The 23,581-nt window shown below is 35.4% G+C and overlaps 1 protein-coding gene across 3 annotated transcripts in view; it reads right to left on the bottom strand.

Annotated features, from left to right (window-relative positions):
- Positions 1–23,581, bottom strand: part of PLEKHH2 (pleckstrin homology, MyTH4 and FERM domain containing H2) — a 55,159-nt gene that overhangs the window by 27,976 nt on the left and 3,602 nt on the right. For 2 of the 3 annotated variants that reach the window (XM_042789814.1, XM_042789813.1), the window contains exons 2-8: positions 22,526–22,655; positions 8,047–8,109; positions 6,883–7,032; positions 6,348–6,431; positions 4,734–4,815; positions 2,890–3,072; positions 166–1,154 (exon numbers count right to left, since the gene is read on the bottom strand). In XM_042789814.1, coding sequence (XP_042645748.1) covers positions 166–1,154; positions 2,890–3,072; positions 4,734–4,815; positions 6,348–6,431; positions 6,883–7,032; positions 8,047–8,109; positions 22,526–22,648 — 1,674 coding nt within the window. In that variant the 5' untranslated portion in view covers positions 22,649–22,655. Of the gene's footprint in view, positions 1–165; positions 1,155–2,889; positions 3,073–4,733; positions 4,816–6,347; positions 6,432–6,882; positions 7,033–8,046; positions 8,110–22,525; positions 22,656–23,581 lie in introns of those variants that run through there. The other variant, XM_032989470.2, reaches the window with a different exon arrangement.

The raw sequence follows: 23,581 nt of genomic DNA, 5'->3' as shown, positions 1-23,581 counted from the left end.
AATCAAACTTGCTTCTGAGTTTGCTGTCCTAGTTCCAATTAAGGTAACACCCTGTCTTGTCACCAACCAGAGGGTAAGAAAGGTAGAGGCAATAAAAATCATAGAAGAGGGGCATGAAAATGAGTTGTTTTCACCAGTAGGAAAAACACCTATAATTTCACTTACCCAGGAAGGAAATCGATGTAATGGAGGGGTTGGAGGTTTGTTGCTAGCACCCTTTTTTGTTGTATCACAAGGTTCCTGGGCTTCAGCATTTTGTGCTTCAGTGCAGTCATAGGTAAACGCTCCTTCATCACAGCCGATCTCCATTTTCTCTAAAATATCACTGTCTTCTCCATCCACCAGATCAATGTCTGTCTCCTGAGGTCTCCATGGACGTATCATGCTTATGGCATTTCTGTTTCTACCAAACATTCTATCAGAACTCAGCTGGGGCTGGCTGAGATGTTTCTTTGCTAATGCTGAATTCATAGTAAACACGTTAGGAGTCCGTAACTTTGGAGGTGGCAAATTTGAGGGAGAATCTGATGGTGTTGTGCATTGAGAACCTGCAGAAGTTGCTTGAATTGGGTGTTTGGGTGTCAGAGCAGGGGTTAAAATTGGACTTGGGGTATTTGCCTCACTGGATGAAGATGAATAATCTAGCCTCTGAGACTGAAATTTCTTATTCAGTTCATCTGAAGAACTATCTTGGTCTTTTTTTTTATTTGTGAAGTCAGAGGTGCACTTTCCACCTGGATTGTTCTGGCCTCTTCTTTGAGACCCTTGCTGCCAGGAGTATAACTTCTTGTGCTGAGTCCTCTGAACACCAAAACTCTCTTCTTCAAATAGAGAACTACTGTCATCAGATGCTGTCAAATACATTTCACTTCCCACCCTACTATACCTTGCATTCTCTTCGGATGTGTGGCTTGAAAGAGTCGATGCACACCTGGATTTCAGTCCTTTATTGTCTCCTCCATCCTCATCTGAGCTCCAGTCACTCCCGGTAGTGCAGGAGTTCTTTGACATGTCGCTATCTAGATCTTTGGATGAACAGCTTGTTCTCACATTTTTGTTCTGCTCTGATCCAGAGGAACTTTGTTGCAATGACTTCTGACCTTTATTGGTGTCCTGTGCAGGACCAGCAAAGGTAGTTTCCAGGATATCCTTCCCTAAAGGAGAAATATAATTACTTTAGCAAACTTGACTGTTAAATGATTTTGTCATCATGTCTGCAAATAGTAAGTAGGTAATAATTTCAAATGCGTAAGCACATTTAAGTTTTTTAAAATTGGAAATAATAAACCTTAAGAAAAATTGTATAAATTCTTGAATGTAATGAAGTTGCAATGATGTTTGACAAAAAACTGTAACAGACATTACTCAGAATTCTAGCCAAATTAAAAATGGCAATAAATATAAAGCTAAGCAGAGTGGAGCCATGTTTTAAAGTAAACTACATATGTATGAAAACAAACAAACAAAACCTCTCAAACCTCAAAGACTTAAGACGGCATATAAATCTAACTGCTTTATTAAATCCAAGGAAAATTAAAGTTTAATAAAAGCTTGTCAGAAAAGATTTACATTAACAAATCAAGTATTCTGCGCATTTCTACAGCGTTTATACACAGAAATTTCTTTTGCAACCTATTACTGCATTCCCAGGGGTGAGTGCTTAAGATATACAAGACAGGCTCATGAAAAATGCTGAGAGAGAGACGCTGTATTAAAAATAGCTTTGCTTCTGCTGTTCACTTTTACCTGGTTTTGCAAGAGAGCACTACAGTTTGCTGTGTGTCAGTGAGGCTTACATACTCCCCCTAAGTTAAAACAGATGCAAGAAGTAGGGCTTTTCTACACAGACACTTGGGGTGGTTAATGTTAAATAGCTGTATAAAGTGGATTGGATAAGCCAAAGATTTTAATTTAGTCCGCATTAAAGTAATGAAGTCACAAAAGATGATTTGTTTCCATCTAGGTAAGCCTAAGGTTCTATTTGTTATCCTTTCCCTTGAAAAAAAGATTCTTACTTTAATTATCTCAGCTATAAAAATGGAAATAATAATACATATCCACCTTTATAATGAACTTGGTGTAATATAAATATACAGAATATTGATAGGATCCGTTTCAGTTTCTGATTTTCTACAAACCTCAACTTGCCATTTAGAGTACCATGATTAACCGTGGAGAAAATGCTGAGGTCATAAATAGTACTGTGGGACTCAAACAAAGGACCTGAGCAACAGTCTCCTTCCTGAGCGTTTCATTGCCTGAGGGAAGTAACAAACTGCAATGACTTGCATATGGTTATAACAGAGTAACAGCATGCCAATTTGCTGGCATTACCAGACTTCAGGTCTTGTTGGGGAAATCGTATGAACTGATCAGGGAGCTTTCTCCTTCTTTGGATAGGAAACAATGGTGTGAAAAGATGCCTGAGGCTCTCTGCTGTTTTTTTCTGACCTTGATCATACTAATGAAAGATTACTGAGTTGATCATGTTGAGTTATGGCATAAAATTAACACTGGGACACCAGTGATAGCATAGAAAAAATATACAGAAATTGCTCTTAGGTGAGACTCTACACAGGCATAAAAACGTAACAGCCCTCCCTGGGAGACTGGCAGCCTTAAACTCCTTACGCTACTGTGGAGCAAACGTGGGCTACAAAAAATTCTTTCCTTTGCCGCCAAAGCACTCGTCAGCGCCTGCACGCTGCCAAACACTGTATCAGTGGTATTATGGAAATGCTAGTGCTCAACCGGATTTCATCCTCGTAAGCGAGACTAGCATTAAAAAGGGAGAGATTACTGCTGTGTACTTTGGAAGCACTGACACAGCTGTCAATTTTAGTTTTCTACCTGTGTCAGAATAAAATGGCGGTATTGGAGACCAAGTACCTAGCAGGTTTTTTCCTTCAGTGTAGTCTGACTCTTTAGATGAAGACTTGCGCATTTCTTCAAACTTAGGAGATGGTTGAGGACTTCTTGCTCTATTTGAAAAGCATCCAAAAGTCAAACTGCTCAGTCGCTGACACTCTCCAGGTTTTTGTGTTGAAGTAATAGATTTCTTGCCTGTAGCTTCTGAAGAATAGTAATTCAGAAATCTTGTGTTAATGGGATACAGCAAACCATGCTACTGGTCTCTTTACTCTGCAGTGTAAAGTTGGGTTTTTTTAAGATAATTAAAATTTAGCAAAAAGATAATTAAAAATATACTGTTGGAATAAAAATGTACCTGATACCTCTGCATACGCAAAGAAACCCAGAGCTACATTTCTAGTTCTTAAAGACTCATTTTTTAGTATAGAAAGAAAAAAAAATCTCTTTTAACAATTTCACAGCAAAGCAATAAGATAAAAAACTTGCACTTAATACAGAATGAAAACCTAGTGGAAATACTCGATTTTATTCTGCTGTGACTTAAATTAAATTTATGGATTTGTCTAGGACTGTCGACCTGTAATAGGCGCTATATGGAGGACTTCAAGAGAAGGTGAAAGCATGAAATGATTAACTGCCTCAAGAATATGAAATCTGTCCTTAGGGACAGTTATTCTGCCAGAAACTGATACGAAACGATGCTGTCCATCCCTGTTTGTAAAAAGTTTGTGGCAGATCCAGGAACAGAAGGACCTTATCCATAGCTGTAAACTGTTTAAAACAGTACCATGTGACCATAATTTATAGCCTGTTACCAGCAGAGGCACTGCAAATGGTAATAAATTTTTTAGTATGTTTGAGCATATCAGTAAATGTGTGTTGAAGACCAGCCAACAAATTCTTAGTGTCTCAAAAAGCCTTTGAATAGATTCTCAGAAGACAACTAAAGCTGTTCAGTGCTGAAGTATATAGAATTGCTACTGACCAAAAAATAGCAAAGAAACAAAACAATCCAGTAGCTTCATATTGTGTATGTATGTATTTTGTAAATATTTATATTTTTATGCATATTATGTGTGTATACACAAATACATGTATATACACACACATACAGACATTTCTAAATGTCTCTGTGTGTACATATATACATGAGATACATTATCAAGAAATGAGGGCTAGGTAGGAAACTGACAAGGTTTTCAGATTATAGTAAATTGTCAGGTCAACCAAGTATGGAAAGGACTGTGGGAACCTTCAGAGACACTTAAGAAAGTTGGTGAACAGGCGAAACAGTGGCAGATAAAAGTCAACACTGATTAATGTGAAATAATGCTCTTTGGAGGGGACATTCTTTTATCCCATATTTACATTTTATGATTTTTCAATTAACTATATCCACTTGGAGAGGAACCTGATAATACTGTGGCTGAATTAAGGTTTTGGATCAGTGTAGTCAAATTAAACAAATCTGATCGAATTTTGATTCCCAGCTGAGCATTTGCTAGAAAAAGCGGATGCAGACTGACATTCATCTATTCCTTAACAGTGCTAAGACCACCTATGCTATAGAGAAAGCAAAGATATGACATAAATCCAGTCAAATCTTACTACTCGCAGAACCTCTTAGAGATATCTGTTCACCCAACAAAAAATAGTTGTGGTTTGTCTGTGTGTCTTTTTAATAAAAATTAAATTATTGCTTGCCTAACACCTTCGTGTACAGTCACTCTGATGTCAGTTCATACTAACTGAAATCTTTGTGATTTCACAGACTATTTCAGTTATGTGGATGCACAAATTAATAGGGAATAGAAAGAAGCATGCCATATATAGAGAAAGTTTTAAAAGATCTGTACATTTACCTTGCAGTTTAGATTGTACTGTTTTCATCTCTTTGGTTTGCTTTTGGTTGATCAAACGAAGGTTCTGATTTTCCACCTCTAACTAAAAGCATAAAAATGTAATCTCATCCATCAGTGAAACAGTTTTTAAAGTCGTTACATCTTTTAGATTTTCTCTGAATTTCTGCCTAAGATAAAGCTAGTTCAAATAGTAAGCTCCTCCCTGCTACTTCTCTTAATGCCAAACTAGGCATCTGTTTATTCTGAAGAATGAAATTCCCTGCAGTGATTATTTGCTCAGCTTCTGTTAAAATCACTCCCCCAACCAAGCAAACACAAGACTGCTTTAAAAAACCCTAATAACTGATAAAAAATAAATCTGCATTGCCATTTTTAACAAAACAGAGGGCTAGAATTGCAAACTTCTGTGCCACTTGGCAAACCCAAGAACAAGCAGAGGAATTGGAGGAAATGATGGTACTAATGCTTCCTACCCTTTTACAGCAATGATTTAAAACGTAAGTACTGAAAAACTTTATATAGAGCAGAAGACCTTCTACAGAAAGAAAAAACCAACAACCCACTGCTGTATCCCACTACCACGAGGTGACAGATGTTTGTACAAACTCCTGCTCCAAATTAGGCAAAGAGAAGATTTGAATCTGAGTATCCCACATCACACAGAGGGGAGCCAGCAACCCCACTTCCCACTGGGTGACACCTAGCCATCTCTGTGAAACTAGCCTGTGATTCTCCGTGTTTCAAACTAGAGTAAACAGTTTGAGTCATATTTGATTTTGTCCAAACCTTTTCAAGATAATTTTAGCTTAGCTGAATTGCATTTTTATTAAATTATTTCAATAACTCCTCTCGTAGACTAATAGTAAATGTCACTTCTAGTTTCCTACTTTAAAAACAATAATTTAATTGTTTTTCAACTGGAGTGAGTATCATTTCCAGTTAACCACAACAAAGTAGGATTTTAGCTTTTACAGGCAACTTTAAATTCTGTACACACAAGGAGGAGAAAGCACAGCTGCGCACCAAAACTGGCAGCCTTAGGCAAGGCAAGACATTGTTATCTCACCACAGCAGAGAAACAAGGGAGACAACTGGTCTCATTTGAGATTAGAGCCAGTACCCCTGAAACTATTCATGCCTAAGAGTACTGTGGGCATTGGAAAATAAAAAATGATCAAATCCTTTTTTATGCCAGGCCTCAACAGACTTGGTCATCTTTCTGAAGATTATTCACACTTTAGGCATCTGCTTGAGCAACCTCAGTTTGCCAGCTAATCTCTCTCAATTAGTGCAGATAACTAGACCTTCCTGAGAGCAGTTCTGGGCCCTTTCTCCATAGAGAGGACTAGCTGACCAAATTAGCCATCAGAATTTAAGTGACATGGATACTCTGCCCTCTGTGCTGTTGTTTTCATTTTTCCTTTTTCAAGCAAATAATCATACAGATCAATGACACTGGAAAGTTTTTTTGTTTTGTTTTGGGTTTTTTGTTTTTTTTTTTTTTTTGTTTTTTTTTTACTATGGCACAATACCCATTAGCAGCCAAAAAAAGCCTGAGGGATATACAGTCACACCATTATATGTTCTGTATAAGTACTGTAGCAAGAGTGATACCTCATGGAGCTTGACTGTCACCCATTCTTTTATTTTAGCTGCTTTTTCTTCGATGATTTTTGCTTCTTGCAGTCTTACTTGCTTCTGGAAAAAAATTTACGTAAGTGTATTTTTCACTGAGTATTATAGAATTTTAAGACAGAATAGAATTTTCAGACAGAAATCCTAAGAGTGCTTGAAGTAATTCAGTCTCCTGGCCAATACACGGTGTTTTTAAGAAAAATTATGAATAGGCCCTTCACAGAGGCTGCTGTTCCTCTTTCCTCTAGGAAATATGAAAGCTCCTCAGAGAAGACAGTGAAGAGGAAGAACATCTTTCCCCTCTTAAAAGTTAGATGTTCTTTCAAAGGAAGCCAGAGCATAATATGCAAGTGAATAAACCTTATTCACTTTATATACTTCTAATGGGAATCTCTTTAATCAAACAACAGAAATAATGCTAAACTTTTCTGTCCTCGATCTTAATTTTTCTTTTCCTTTTGTATAATTAAGAATGGAATTGATGTTCATCTTTTGTAACACCATTATTTCTAACCTGTTCTTCAAGTTGTTGCTCCAATTTTTGTATTATGTCATTTTTATCTTGTATCAGGATTTCCAGATCTTGACATCTCTTATATAACCTGGTCTCTGATTCACTCGTTTGAACATTAGCTGCTTTTAATTTTTCTTCCATGACCTGCACCTATTTGGAAGGTCAAACATAAGACTTTAAGAAACATAATACTCCAAGTTAAAGGTAGTAATCTAATCACAAAATGGACTGTTAAAATTTCCCCCACACTTAAGATTCAAGATAACCCTCCAAAGTTCTGAAGCCTTTTTAGAAGAAATTCCACAGTTTATCTCCCTATGTATCTAATACCAACGGGACTGGCAAAACCCTGATAGATGAGATTTTGTTAGTATCCATGAGAGGCTTCTAGGTTTGTAATACACAAGCTGTTAGAAATGCCAGTATGGGAAGAATGCAATTTATGTATAGGGAGCTGTTGTTAGGCTTAATAAGCAACATTTTGATAAATAAACAATTGCAAAATGTAAAAAACCCCAACGAATTATCAGAAGCATTCTAAAAAATGGCTAATAAGTACTTGGCTTTTAGCCACAGATGTTTTCTAACTCCAAATTTGTACATGAACATTTTTATTCTTACAGTTTTCAGTTTCTATCTGTCTCACAGTGAGATATGAAGGATTCTTAGGGAATACCAGAGGTATGTTCATAAAATGTCTGTAGTAGCTGTATCTGTCATTTGGAATCAAAAGGCAGTTTGGGTTAAATATTTAGCCATGATCTCATTCTTTAGATGACGTAACTTCTACAAGAACAAACAATGTAGAATAATCCTATTTAGAGACTGTATTTTTGTTTAATTTTCTTACAGATTTTCTAAAATAAGTTACTGTTTCCTTTCCCTTTTGTTTCCATGTGCATCATATATGAAAGACTCATGATGCATCAATGAAGAAGCTTATTACATAGACCTATTTTTGATTTGTGCTGTTATCTTTGACTTTATTGAACTGAACTGGGTAGTAAGCAGAGAAAGGTGTTAGAACATCTCTGGTAAGACAAATCAATAGATGTAAAAAGAAACCGTTTTCTTCCTTTTAAGCAATAATTAAGAAAACCAGCATTCTTCTGAATTTCATAGCACATAGCTCGTGGAAATATTTTTCAATTTATATATATACACCTGCTGAAAAGCTCTCTCTGCTTGACGGTCAGCATCTATAACTTGTTTCTCAAGCTGCTGCATCTGTAAGGACATAAAAACATATAGTAAAATGGGCATGCCTTCTGTCCATTGCCAGAAATACCACAGTGAAACATATTTTCATGGTCTGTTTTGAAAAAGACAGGTTGTTGGCAGGAGCATAAAAATAATTAAAAGGATAAACAGTATGTCAGACTGGGAAGATAATTCATCATTATGACCATATTAAAACATTGTTAAGATTCTTCTACAGAAAAAAAAAAAAAACAAAAAAAAAAAACAAAACACAACTTTTCTTCAAAGTATAATTTTGTGTCTGCTATATGATGTACTGCTTTTTTTCCTGCTACCAAGAGTAGAAATTCCTTTAACAGTAGTCCTGAAACTTTAATCATGCAGGCTCATCGTCTTAGAAGGTGCTAAAATCCTTCATGTCCTTCCAAAACTGGCAAGAGTAAAGGGTACTTGTCACATTATACAATTTGGCTGCTAATCTTTCCAAAGTTGACAAATTTAGCTTTTGGGAAGAACTGTGCTATGAGGCCTGTCCCAGTCTCATCCACCTTTTTCATGAAAGAAGGTACACGGCAGAAGAGACATGGTGCACTCAGGTGCTCCATGAAAAGAAATGTGAAAATCCACAGTAGAAAAGGATGAATACAGAGACCAGCACAACATGGAGGAGTGCAGGTCACTTTAGAGTGGCGAGAGACCTTGATCCATATAATCCATGTAATGATGCCTAATAAATCATAAGCTCAACCTTTGCTTGGGGCCTTGGAAAACCCCCACATTTTGCGTGAGTTATTTTGAAGGCTTTTCCAACAATATGGAACAGAAGAGGTCAGAGAGAAATACTCTGGTTACATTTTGTTGTATTTTGTTAAGAGCCCTCTAGTCTGATTTTAGTGAACAACACAATTATGACTTCTTTAAAAAGTAAACTGTGGTTTGAAATAACATTATAAAGTACATAAGGTATTCCATGACTTAAGGACTTACTGGTTCTCAGGAAATAACTAGCTAAGACCTCACATCATCTGAAGAGGGTGAAACATCACATAATTAACATTGGGATACTCAGTATTCAGCTTCAGAATTGTTCATAGAAAAGCCTATGATACAAATAACGCAAATGAAAACCATCTATTCCTTTCCAGTTTACTGCTCGGTTTTAAAATAATCAGTTTCATTCTGTCCTGTTTGTACCCTATTTCTGGCATCTTTCAGTTTCTTTTTCACTCTCCATCTCTTTTTTTCTCTTCCCAATTATGTTGTCAATCACATGAAACAGTTTTGTGTACTTTTAGCACCTCATCCAGACAAGGACACAGAGTCATCATTTTCTATCAATCAAAAACTGAAAATGGAGAAAATGAGTTTTCACTAACATAAAAAAAGCTGTGACTGACCTTCCAGTAGTCTCTCATACAATACAAAAATACGAAGTCTACATCATAATACCACAACACACCACTGATAGAAGAGCAACAAACATTTCACAATATGCATAGTTATGGTCAGGTCCCCAGTGAGTTGTTTTGCAAGAACACTTCCAGGAAAATGATGATCCCAGTCATACATGTACTAACCTCCGGACAGATGGACAGGGAGATGAGCTTTTTTTGTTCCTCTCTTGTCACATGTATTTAACTTCATATTTGTATGACTCCACGTTGAGATTTTAACTTTGAGTTTCATTTTTAGAATGTTGAAATCTAAGATTATTTTCCATCTGTCTTTTTGGTTTTACACTCCGACAGAAGTTTGGTTTACAAAACACACTTTAATATCAAAAGACATTTTTGAGTTTTTAGTGACTTGGGGATTCAGAAATAGAGGTTATTACTGAATATATACTGAGCTAACATTCCACTGTAGTAAAAGCACTATGCTAAACCAAGAAGTGCAGCTATTCTATCAATAATGAACACTATTAATACTCTATAATACTATGACAGAAAACTCCTTCAGATATTCATAATCTGAAATTCATTGTTGATGAGTATCAAGTTTTTCATCAATTTCTACAGTCAAACTATTTGTAAATGCAAATGATTGCCATGGCAGTAATTGGCAATTTATTTATGTCCCACAAAGAAAATTAATTTCGGCTGTAAGGTCGTATCAGAAACCTGTCAGTTTTAACACATGAAAATAAAACCTGAAAATGTTGCTGGCCACGTCCACTCAGCTACCACTGCAACTCAACTATCTCCAACTTGGCTTAAGCCTGAAAACAACTAGTCTCTCTAGCAATAACTAAAAATCACTGAACCACTGTACAAGCATTAAGCAGTAGTGCTGCTCTTCTACACAACAATTTGAGTTCTGGATAATACAGTGTGCTAAAGACCTAAGTTCCTTCCATGTTTCTGTACTGAAACTGTGCAATGCACCTCTTGCTAGGAATACATACTGTTGCACAGGACCAGGAACATAATAATATGTTCGTATAGACTACTGGGACAAAGAATATGATTTGAATAAAGCTGTTGCTAAGATTAATGTAAAGTTAGGAGCCAAAGGAGCTGAGAGAATAATTACCAAGAAAAACAGCATTCAGAGATTAGATCTGGAAGAACAAGGTTTATTTTTGCTTCTTTAGGAGTTAACTATTTCAAGAAGGTATGCTAAGAAGCTTTGTGTAATCTCACAATATGGATATGTCAATCAGCTTCCTGGCAACAATTAAATGTGAGATTTTATTTGGAAACTTTCTACAGGGTCTTCAATTTATCTTAGGAAGCTCCTGTTAAAAAAGAGGCAATCCATATTATTCAGCAGGAATTGAATATCATAGTTAACAAAGATGAGCACCTCTATTACAGTTAAATTGGCCAGTATTTCAATAATTTGATGCTACGTAACAATTACTAAGTCAGTCCTGATTTTCCCTTTAGTTAGAGTTTACATAGGTTTGTTTTGCAGTGTCTAGTGTAACAATAATGAAACTTAAAAAATATGTGGTTTTTTTTCATTTGCACAAATAATCTCTAACCAATCCACAAAATGGTTTTGCCTGAAAAATGAGATTTACATCTACTCTTGGCTGGTTTGCTACTCTATAAGCCTGTGAAGTTAAAGAGAAAAAAAAAATATTGCTTTAGGATACTGTGAAGGTTATCAAACTTGTTGGGCAAAAGACTGGAACTAATTCCAAGGGAAGGATTTCTCTTTACAAAGAAAAACTAACCTCAAACCTTCTTAAGTCAGTAAGAAGTTTCATAACAATGATCACAACATTACTGAGAGAGAAAGGAGAGAGAAGGTGAAAATATGTGACTGGACTAATAGCAAATTGTATACATCAAAATCATGTTTTGAACTTGTCAAGAACAAAATGCAGTGGTAAATTCTCTTTACCCAGTGACTATGAAGACAATTTCAGACCATGCTTAAGATCCTTATACACACTTGATGGCAAAGGTCAGTGTGCTTTACAGACACGGAAGAAAGAACTTGTACCTGTGGCTGCAACTTGAATATTTATGATCAACTCAGACTTTACACAGGAAGTCATTTGAAAAAAATGGAAGTCAGTCGAATTAGACCTCTGTCTCACCAGCTTCTTTCTATATGCATTTATGCAAATCACCAGTATCACCGGTATTAAATAGTACATATCAGCTGTTAGGCTAAAGATTTCTTGAATGAACTACAGTCTGTAAAATATCAACAGACATAAAGTTGGCTTCCCAGGAGAAAGATGGAGGGCCAGCATGCCATTGATAACATTTGGCATGTGAAGTATATTTAAGCTTAATTTTCTACTATGTCCTGAATGAGATATCTTGAAATAATGCCCCGGTTTAACAACCTTCTTGTAAGGAATATTCTTGTCACATCTGACTGGTGCAAAGTCTTTCCAAAATTTATTAAGGATTCAGATGTGTTCTGTCATAATCTACACTAGTTTTGGCTTTGGTTTTACAATCTTAAAGAATAAATATTTTAGGCACATATACTGACTAAAGAACAGTAACAACACAGGTACAGAACAGACTGCTACTTTAACCAGCACTTTCTCCTTCTCTTTCTAAATGTAAAAATCCTCTTATAATTTTCAGAAAATGTGTTAGTGCATGCCACATCAATTATCTGAATTATGGAAAACAGCATCTGTTGTTAGAAACAGATTTGGTTTTAAACTTAGTAAGGAAATAATCACTCTACATCTGACACGCATCAAATTGAGCTATTTTTACTCAAACAATGAACAGAGAAATGCCACATGTGAGTAAATGCCGAATGCTTTGAAGAAACATGGCAGCAATAAAAACAAAGAGGTATACCGTCTTGGAGGTCTGGACATTGAAGCACAACACACAGTCACTGGGAATTTTTTACAATAAAAAAGCAAATCATATAGCTGTTCATTTTCAGAGGTCATCTGGAAGTTTCTTGACTGTATTCAGAAATGTTCAACATATATTTTTGCGCAAGTAAAGAAATTTTTATTTTATTAAAACATGTATTGCATGAAATCACCAAAGGGTATAAACTCAGAAGTCGTCTCTCATAAATTTCAAAAATACTCCTTTTCTATTCATATGTGTATATATACCTTCATTTATATATATATATGCAGATCATTGTTCCTGCAATGTGTGTTAAGAAACTACAGCACTAAACTGAAAATTTTCCTGATATTTGAAATAGTTATTTAATAACTTTGAAGGAAATATTTTATTTTATACATTAAAATTGTTGGAATTCTCTCCTTCTTGAGATCTGAAAATGTATGTTATTTATAGGAACAAAAACCTGATTTTTTATCCAAATCAATTTTCAATATAGTAACTTCTCCCATTCACACTTAAAATTTACATTATAATCAGTGCTTAATACACTGCCTCCTAATTTTTATCATTATAAACAACATATTTGTATCACAAAGAATATTTGGAAAGCATCACTTCTCTCTAAGCCTTTCAAGAGTGCTGATAATAGGTCAGAAACAAAAAATTAGTTAAAACCTAACGTTTCTGAGGCAGAAATACAGTCTATTGATTAACTGCAGAACTTCCAGTGACTTGACAATGTTATGTTTAAAGTCTGCTTTTTTTCATTGCATTTCAGTTTTTCAATTCTTCTTCATCTGAAAAAAGGCCCAAACCATCTGTGGTTGAAAAAATAATGTTCCACATAAAAAGAAAAGTAGTAAAACTGTCCATTTTTAGATGTAGTGAACTATCAGTCCTCACACCACATAGGATTACCAGAACCAAAGAAACATGGGTACATGGTTGCTTCTATAAACGAACAAATAGGAGAAGCAACTGAGGGATAAACATACCTACAACTGTCGTTAAAAGGTGCAAGCAGATATAAACACATGATGAATAAACACGGGCTGAAAATTAGACGACCCTCATTTTCCACATTGACTAAAAAAGATTTTGGAACTGCCTTCTAAGAGAAGCTATAAAGGCAAAAACCCTGACTTTTTATGTGGTGCTTGATAAGTTTATAAACAGTTTGAAGGATATGCCTGCCAGCTATTCCTGAGCAGTGCATGTGACCAAGGTTTCCCCTTTTGGTTCTACATTCCCATGATTAAACCCAAATATTTCAACAGATCTCTTCATTTCCTTAAGAAAAGAGCTAGTACTGCTTAAGAGGTAGTCATCTGTTTGATAGTGGCTTTGTCAACCACTAGTTTTCATGTTTTAAAATATGGTATGCCAAATCTATACATGTATAAAGCCTTGCATATATTTGTTATTTAAAAGCAATGGTAAAACTGTTTTGGAAGCATGACATACTCCTTATACAAAAAGGTCTCTCTTAAGGTGGTTTAGCTTAGGAAAACACAGTAATACTCCTACTTCTGTAAATCATTTATTAAAAAGCTGTTTATGTTCCATCCATATTTTCAAACATTATTCCTTCTGTCTTAACACTGATTTCTCTTCTATATATTCTGTATCTTCCATAAGGACAGTGCTTTATCTTTATAAACTACAACAAACTTTAAAATATGACCTGACCAATTAAGTCACATAGACAAAACAACCAAAGAATAGAAATGTAAAATCAAGATATTAGTATTTCAGAGGAAAAGTAAACAGGAACATAGAAGGAATTAGCACATGCCTTGGGTAAGATATATGTTGTTCTCTACTGGATGATATTTTTATACCAAAGGTAACACAATAATTAGAAACACTTATTTTTTATAGAACAGCTTTGCATTTTAACTGATTAATCGAAATCCATCTTGTCTCATAAATCTACGAAGTGATACTTCAGACCTACCTTTATTTATAAAATTAAATATGCCTTCAGTAAAAAAATGAAATTGAATACTCTGGCACAAAAGCTTTTCCCTAAAACAAGACGAAACCTATAAAAGTATTTCTTAACAGTGAGGATTTAGTCATCAAAGTGAAGAACTGCTTTCTGAACCCAATCTTCCTTTTGTGATAGATCTCCCCAAAAAGGCTAATAATGCTGAAGTCTTAATTGGGCTCAAATGTTCCTTAGGCTACGCACAGATCAAGCATGGTGAATTTTCTTCACTACTTTACTGGTTCATAGTATATGGAATTTTACTGTTTGTTATTATTTCCTACATAAAAAAAAAAAAATAATCTTTAGATGAAACAATTAGTTATCTGGCTTAAATCCCCAAATCTACAATCTTATTTTTCCTTCAAATCCCACCTGAATCCTCACCCAGGTTATGACTACTGCAAAACTCAGTTTAGTGCTCACAACCTGGCAGCTTGCAAGCTGCCACGTTTCAGTGCACTCCCGTTTTTTCCTTCTCTCATCTTCTCAATTTTTATTACCAATTAAAAGGTAAAAGGCCACAATTCTTCTCATGAACAAAGCAGTGTCAACTATTCCTCTGCAAATTTGCCATCTAACCAACTCATCCTCTTTATCTCTTTCTCTGTACAGACTGTTCACCACAGGGATTATCTCTTTTCTCTGCCTCAATTGTGGTCAGAAATATGGAGTGCAAAAGCAATTTCAGTCTTTTGATGACAACTTTATATATATATATATATATATATATATGTATGTATACAGACACGCATACATACACATACATACATTCCTGCTTCTTCTGAAGATGGCTAGTAGCTCTGCAGTCTTGATGTGCAGAACCACAATACTGTCCGCTTCTAACTGCAGCAACTTCTGGCACTGCTCTCCTCGTTAGGAAAAAGGCACTTAATTGCAAGTCTCTCTTAACTCTCCTTTTTAGCGCTTCAGCTCATTTGCATGAACTATGTTTAGCACAAAAACCTTTCCTTGGAACAAAAGGAAACCGACAAAAATTATCAGTCTCCACCTGTTCAGTTTCCAAAAAAATCAGGCTCAAAATTTTTATCAATCTCCATGACATGAGACCAGTTTTACCACTGAGTTATATTTTACTTCTTTCAAGTTCTTTTCAATATTTAAACATGATTTTAAGAATATTTATTTAGCTCAAAAAGTTTTCCTAGTGCTTGCTAAATGAGTGAAAATACATATGAAAAAACAATCTTTCACATTTCAGCTGAGTTCATTGTAGTAAAATTAATGATTTCTTCTGGAAACTGTATGAATTAAAAATATAAAACAGAAAAGCCCAGGGAGGGGAACTCTTCTAGAATTAGTAGTCTAGGACAGCTGCCAGTAAACATACAGACTTTAAAAAGTTAAATTCAGCAGTGGGATTTGGGGAGGCAGTGTAGTGAAGGACAAATAAGCAGCACGTAATGTTGGCTGAATAACTGTGCTTTTCCCAACGTCAGTCACAGGACTTTCCTAAGCCTGGTAAAATACTAGGAATGTTCACTCTTTCTGGCTTTTGTCTTTTCCAACTCAGATCTTGCCTTGATAGTTAAATTGCAGAGACACAATCAAATACAAATGATGTAGATTGCCACTCTAGCACAAACAGACATTATCATAACATTTAAAATCTTGAAAGAAGTGAAGATACTGTTCAGCAAGATGGAAGAATGTACCAGAGCACTCTGTCAGGCAGGGAAAAAGAAGTATCATATAGTGCTTAAAATGAAAAGAGAAATGTATCAACAACTGGTTGGTCATCTGTGTTAAAAGGCAGCTGCCTGCTTTGTTTTGTTTTGATCATTGTACTGCAGTTGAAATTCTGCTACTTCTGTCTCGCTGGACTGTGAGTTCTGATTAAAGCCACAACACGAACATGTGAAATAGGAGGCCTGTTTCCCGTGCCACTGCCTGAGAGGTGATGGCTTAAGAATCAAAGGCACCACTCACTGCCTAAGTTTAAAAAATTAAAAACTTGACTGAAACTGAATTTATTCATGAAATTGAAGTGTATAGGACACCTAGGAAACACAGATAGTAAAGGAGCAAGAGATTTCAGAAATAAATGTAAGGCAGCATAATGTAGTTTGAAGACATGACAACAGATATTTAAAGTCTGAAAATACTCCGTGAGGGAGTGGAAATTAAATGCATAATTTCTAAGTGCAAAAAGAGTTTCCTCCATGAAAAATGGAGAAAAAACATCTTGTAGCTCCTACAGATGAACTGCTAATTATTAGATCAGCTAAGGGTCTGCACAGGTGCCTGCCCACTATCACAGCTTCCACAACTTCCATCCACTTACCCATCTCAGGTGCGCTGGAATAGTACAGATACGCTTGTCTCTGTCCCACCAGAGGGAAGATACTCATCCTCTGGCCTCACAGCAAGGGCTGTGCTTTTTCATGCCTCTGCAAGAGCAGCTAATTTATTGCTTCCCAAGTTCTCTTCCCTCTCCTCCCCCCTCAAATCGTCACCCTCCCTAGAAAAAATGTAGGTTTAAGACACAGAAAAATAGTGAAACAAAAAAAAAAAAACCCACTATTATAAAAAGGCATGGCATAAAATTTTAGACAAGGGATAAAAATAGAGTTATAGGGAAAAAGGTATAGGTATTAAAAAGGTATAAATAAACCTAAGACCCTTATCACATAAACTTTAACTTTCCTTGCTTTCTCCTGTGTGTATCTTCCTAATTGCATTTGAGTTATTTTTCATAACAAGTTTTTTAAGAGCAACTGAAATACTGAAAAATAACCTCCATTTTAATGATTTTGGTACTACAGTATTTTGCTCCCGTTTGCCCTTCATAATCCTTTGAAAGCGAATGGAAATACTCATTGTGCTTTTTTTATAATTTTCATACTGGCAATCACTGCACAAGTCAAATGCGTTATGGACTTTTCCTCTGAAAACATTAATCTTGAAATTGTCATGACACAGATAACAAAACACAGCGCACTTGCTTCATTCTGAAATGTCAAATGACATACCATAAATATGCCTGTGAAATGAATAAAAATACAGTGAAACATGGAATTAGGTGTTGGTTTGTAAGAAAAACTCAGGCATGTGTTATGCTTTTGACTATGCTGGAAATAGTATTTGGCCTAAAAATCAGTTATCATTCAATTTTCATAATCTGTACAGAAAGTATAAATATTACTGCATGTCATGTACACACTCCGTTGCCAGCTCAGCACGTATACAGAGAATATCCAAATGGAAGATTAAAAGCAAACAACTCAATACATATTGAAAAGAATCCTCTCTCTTAATCATTTATATTTGTTAAAAATCATTCAAAGCTCAAAGTAATGACTCTCAGCACTGAAGGAAACAAACTGGGAGACATACATGTGAATGTTGAGCACTACCGGAGAGCCCATAATGCAACATTTGGGAGAGTGCCATATTCAATTCTTATGGGGTCTGACAAAAAAGAAATGCAGTGGAGACTGCCCAAGAGGAAATTTAACATACCTATGTAGTTCTACTAATATGGTTTCTTAGTGATAGGAAAAACATTAACTTTGTACCTGATGCTGCAGATATTTTAGGTGAAAACTGTACTTACTATGGAAAGACTGAGGGTCACCAACTTTTCCTACGATGTGAAATGCTAGCTAGAACTAAATTTGCAGTATACTGTAATCTTTTATTCAGTGAAGGTTTTTTTTAGTAAACTCTTAATATGCGTAAGACTCAAGCTGCGTTAATATAAATGCTTCTACTTAAAACTCAGTTCCACAGCCATCCTAAATTTGGCATACTAGGGATACTTTCTACATCATTCCTTAAATTCCTGTAAAGACCTCTCCCACTTACAGCAGCAGCTTCTGCTTGAAACTCCAACAAGGTCTCTTTCTCTGCATGTTAGACTTAAAAACACAGACTTTTTACTTGGCAAAATGAAAACAAACAGAAACCCCAAACAAATAAACAACAGTGAATGGATTAGTTTTCTGAAAACACTGTATATTCCTTTGCTCCTCTCTCTTCTTCTCCCCAAGTTCACTACAAAATTAAAGTTCTGGTAACCATACTGCTGAAACGCACTTATAATACGAATTTCTTGAACTCCTCAACCACTGAGGTTCAAGGATGAGTATTTGCAGGACTTACAGAACCCAGTAAATAGTTTGTTTTTTTAAATTAGAACACATCTATTAGTAGAATATATTGAAGACTCCCTTGTCCATTGTTCATATATTTGCAGGGGCACTATTAAATAAAAAAACTTTGCAAAGGTATTCGATTTCCAGTGTATAAGAAAAGTATCTCAATTAATCCACTGCCCTGATATATTTACAGGAGGACATAGGTCAGACACAAATACTGAAAAAGGATGGATTCAAGCAAACCTTTAAAACCTGGTTTTAGACTAAGTTATAGAACAAATACAAGGGCAAAAACCCAGTGGCAGTTTCCGACAAGTCATGGACCCAGTGTAATAGGATGTGAACTCCTTTTCCTGTCTTGAAGAGATACCTCTTAAATACACACAGAGGAGGAACACTGGAGAATTACCACAAATTATTTTATCTTACCTTCCTGTAGAGATCACCTGTTTTGTTACAGTATCACTCTCTCTGTTTTCTACAACAATTACATAGTTTAATACCCATGAGGGCTTTATATCTGTCATGCCGTAATACTGTAATTTCTGCTGCTAATTTGAAATAGAATGCTGTCTGGTGCTATTGTTCAATGTTTTAGTACACATTTCATAGCATAGAGATGATTGTAAACAAAACCACAAATAAAGGCCTGTGCTAATCAAAGTAAGAGTGAGAACTATTTGTGTTCTTTGCAAATTCATTTCATTCTGTAACAGGTAACAAATCTAGAAAGTACCTATAAAGGCTGACATCAGCTGTATTCTCCTCTCATCACACTCACTATCAGGATGCCTATCAAGTATTGGTCAATCAGGTCTTCATTATTCACTTTGCTATTTGCCAATTATATTTTTGAGTAAAAATTCCATGCAGTTTAATTTCTAACTAGTATGAGTGTATCTTTTCCTTTACAAATACTGAGAATTGTTCGTATAATTTGGAATTTGAAAAACAAAAATATGTGAAAAATAACCACTAGATTGTTACAATTGAAACCAACATACAAATAAATACAGCTAAGAATTTAGTGTCTATTTTGAAAATTCATTTTGAATTGTGCAAGACTAATAAATCTGCAGATGAATATGGTCTAATTTAGTGGAACTCCGACTGGTCTTTGATGCATGTCCAACTGAATTCCAGTTTATGAATGAAAGGTGCATCTTAAAAAGTCAAAGTGACAAAGGGAGGAGAAGGGTAATTTTTGATGTAGTCTGCTAATGCTCTGCTCTGGAGAGTAATATATCAAATTATCCCAACTGAGTACTTGTTGGACCCGTGGCCTTCAACAGAAAATATTTCTCCTATTTTTACCTCCTGTAAACACTTTTTCTAACATTTCTGAGAAAGCTAAGGCAGGAAGGAACGTTACAAGTTCTTAAGCTTTTTTCATCTGTTTTGGAGTCATGTTTCTCACACATGAGACAGTAAGTAATTTTCCTTTGGGTGCTTTGTTTCAGGCACAGTGCTGAAGATTTGTGATTTTATCCCTCTTAGTCTGCTTTCTTTTAAAATGCTAACTTCTGAAACTACTTCTGAAACTATAGGATTATGCAGAGGACATCATTTCTAGCAGTTGAGAGCCTGTAAAAGCAAATTGAACAAAGTGAAAAATCTTTTTTTTTTTTTTTATCATCACAGATAGTATTGTGAAATGCTGTTCATGAATCTTTACTTTTTGGTTGCCAAAATTATAATCAGCAGCAGCTGCATAAAACATAGTAGTTATGGCTGCTGGAAAGTCCCTAGAAAAGTCATGTCCAGTGTTTAGCCACTTGCCTTCCATCCCAAACAGCAGTGATGCAAATGGGGTGAAGAGACAGAGGAGATAGGTGACATCTAACAGCCCCAACTGTGTAAGCATCCAATAATCTGTTGAGTGTTAAGCAGACAGTATTGTACTCTGTGATGGATGTTCTCCTCTAAGACTGATGGTGATGATTTATTAACTCATCTGTGGGCTTTGCTAAATTTTAAAAAATTTTAAAATGAAATGTCAAAGGATGGCAGTTGTACAGCTGGTCACACTTTCACAACTCAATATTCTGCAATACCTGTTCAATTACAGTTTTCTATGCAGAAAAATCTCAGAATTGCAATTGGGTAAAAAAAAATAAGTTTTCAACTACATTGTTTTCTAACAGCAGTATTTTTAGTCAAGCCAAAGTAAAAATATCTGGAATACCGACTGTAAAAATACAATTCCATTAGAACTATTATTACACAATTATTTTACATTCCTGTAAACTTTCATGTTCACTTTAGTAAAAAATACCTACTTAGTGAAAAAAGTCTAATCCAGTAAATACTAGATTTCTTTATTCCATTTTTGTCTGTGACAAATTTAGGTTTTGTACCTCCACAGAAGAGGTGAGGGCATGACTAGATAAAATGCATAGTAACAAACTGCCAAATAATATTCAGCCAAGAACTAGATGATATAGTTGAACCAACTGTTTATCTGTAAGTCTGACATCTGTAGTAAGCAAATTAGTGGAAACTATAAGAGCTGAATTAGGGGCCATATGGATAAGTAGGACAGATGAGGAAAGAGTCAAAATGGCCCTTACAAAGAGGAGTGTCAGCTCACAAACCTATTGAAGTTCTCTGAGGGGATCATCAAGGTTGCAGATACGGGAAATGTGGTTTATATAATTATTTGGCATTTGGGAAGTTTTTAAAGGAAACAAACAGCCACAGGGTAAGAGGGAACGCCCCTCCATGACTTAAAAAAACTAGCTCAACAATAAAAACAGTAGGTGACTGGTTACTTCCCACTGTGACCAGCAGCTATCAGAGCAGACCTGCAGAGAATTGTTCAGGCCATATGCTGCTCAGCATAATCACAAACATATGGTAATGGACATTTGGCAGTGAAGCAACCAAGTTTTTTGATGGTATTTTGTTATTCAGGGTAATAAAAGTTTTCTGACTAGAAAGACTTACAAGAAGGACCTTACAAAATTTATTGACTGGTCAATAAAGTAACAAATGCTGCATAACATAGAAATCTAAAGGACTTTGAGTAGGATCCTGACATTAAGATAGATATCTCCATGAAAATATACTTGATGGTTAATTTAGCTGTCAAAGAAAACAAAATGTTAAGCATTATTAGGAAAGGAACAGAGCACATAACTGCATACATCATCCATGGTTCTTCATAAATACAAAATCACATTTTCCCTGCTTGAATACTATTTAGTTCTTTGCCCCACCAAAATATAGTAAAATGGGAGTGATTCAAAGAGGGCTAAATGTATTTATGGTTTCAAAGACAGATTAGATAGGTTCACAAAAGAGAAGCATTAACATCAATCTATAAAATAAGTGTTGTCACTCTAACGTACGATAAGAGGATCTGAATTTTAGTTTTCTTTTGGGGGGAGCAATTGATGGAATATTTAGCTCTAGGAAGAACAGAGTAGTTTTGACAAAATATTTTTTTAACTAGAAATTCACTGGTGTAAATATTAATGATAAAAGAGTCCCCAAGATTCTCTAGAATGTGTTGTCCCTTATGCTCTTTTAATTGCCTTGTTCTGTGAAAATGTTGCCAGGTAAATACAATGGTGGAGTTTTCATATTTCAAATATAATAAGCCATAGTTGGAGATGTCTTATTATAGGAAAAGCAAGTCTGGTAAATTATATGATGTGGTAAGGAATACTGGGGAAAATAATACTTCTGGATTTTCTCTCCAGTGATTTGTGTCTTAAATCACATCTTAAATACTCAGAAAAATCTGTTAAATATTAACTTCAGTGTTGTAAAAGTGATTACTGGATACATATTTTTCTCTGCAGGAGAGTTGCCAGTGTGTTCTTACTTGAAAATGAACATTTCTTGCTGGCAAATCTAATGTGTAAAATTCTTTCATAGCATTAAAATATACCTGTTTTCCATGTATTTTGTTTTAAAATGCTTTTTTTCCCTCCTGAAAAAAGCTCAGTACTTGTAATCTCAAACCTTGACATGTCATCAGCCCCCATCATCAAATAAAATCACTTATATAGCATTAAAATTCATACCATGAGACCTACCTTTTCAGCTAACAATTCTCTGATCTTGCTTGCCTGGAGACGAAATTTCATTAACTGTGATTCCAGAGTTAAACATCTTTCCTTCCAGTTTACAGTAACTTCTGGCTCTGAAAGTTCAGCCATATTTATACTGGAAAAAGAAAGGGAAAAAATCCCCACATCAAATTGGGTCTCTATTTAATGTCTGACTTTTTTTTAATATACATACTAACTTATTTTATATAAATCTCAAGCACACCCTCCAATTTAGTACATGTACAGCTTCATAAAACTTAGTGAAAGTACAGTAGTCTACAAAGGCCCTTATCATAACTGGGAGATTTCTGAAATCCATGATGATATTTAGTTTTATCATAATTTAATTTCTTCAGTTATTTTGGGACTGCAATATGTTTTCCTTGATAAGCAGAGACTCATCACACATTTTAATCTTCAGTTACTGTATATATCCTTTCTTAGATAGAAGAGGCTTGTAGAGAACTGAGCTTTTGCTAAGAAAATGCCTTATATAGGTGTAACTACCTGTGAGTTAGTAGCAAATTTGGTTTTATGCAAGGTTAATGTTTGGCAGATGGCTCTTTAAATAGTATTTTAAGATGTTTAAGCTTAATCAAATTGCCTTTAAAATTTAATATCCTTAATGTGATGCAAAGGGGACTTTATGGATCTAAATGTAAAGGCAAGTGAGCAAACTGTCCCTAATGGGTCCCCTGCATGAAAAACAATGCCTTTACATTAGCTGTTGCAGATCTCAGGATATCCTGATTCACGCATGTTTCATGTTCAAATTTGTGCTTTTAATGGCATTTAGCTGCTCATGACTTCTGGAAATTAAGCTCAGTGCCCTTTTGGAGAAGCACTGCTGGAAAAATTATTCAGGATGAGAGCTGGCTCATCATAGTTTGAGTCTGAGAAGCCAAGAAAATCATCTGTGTGTAAGCAGATAGACTGGGCTCTCCTGTATTCCAACTATTTGTAGGCAGCTTAATAGAGAGTAAGTGGATGGCTGCATGTGATCATTAAGTCCAAGAAGTTCTCTTGCAAGAAAAGGCCCTG

Source organism: Tyto alba, unplaced genomic scaffold (genome assembly GCF_018691265.1).
Source record: "Tyto alba isolate M040663 unplaced genomic scaffold, T.alba_DEE_v4.0 Super-Scaffold_16, whole genome shotgun sequence".
NCBI lineage: Eukaryota > Metazoa > Chordata > Aves > Strigiformes > Tytonidae > Tyto > Tyto alba.
This window is presented reverse-complemented; position numbering and strand designations above follow the sequence as displayed.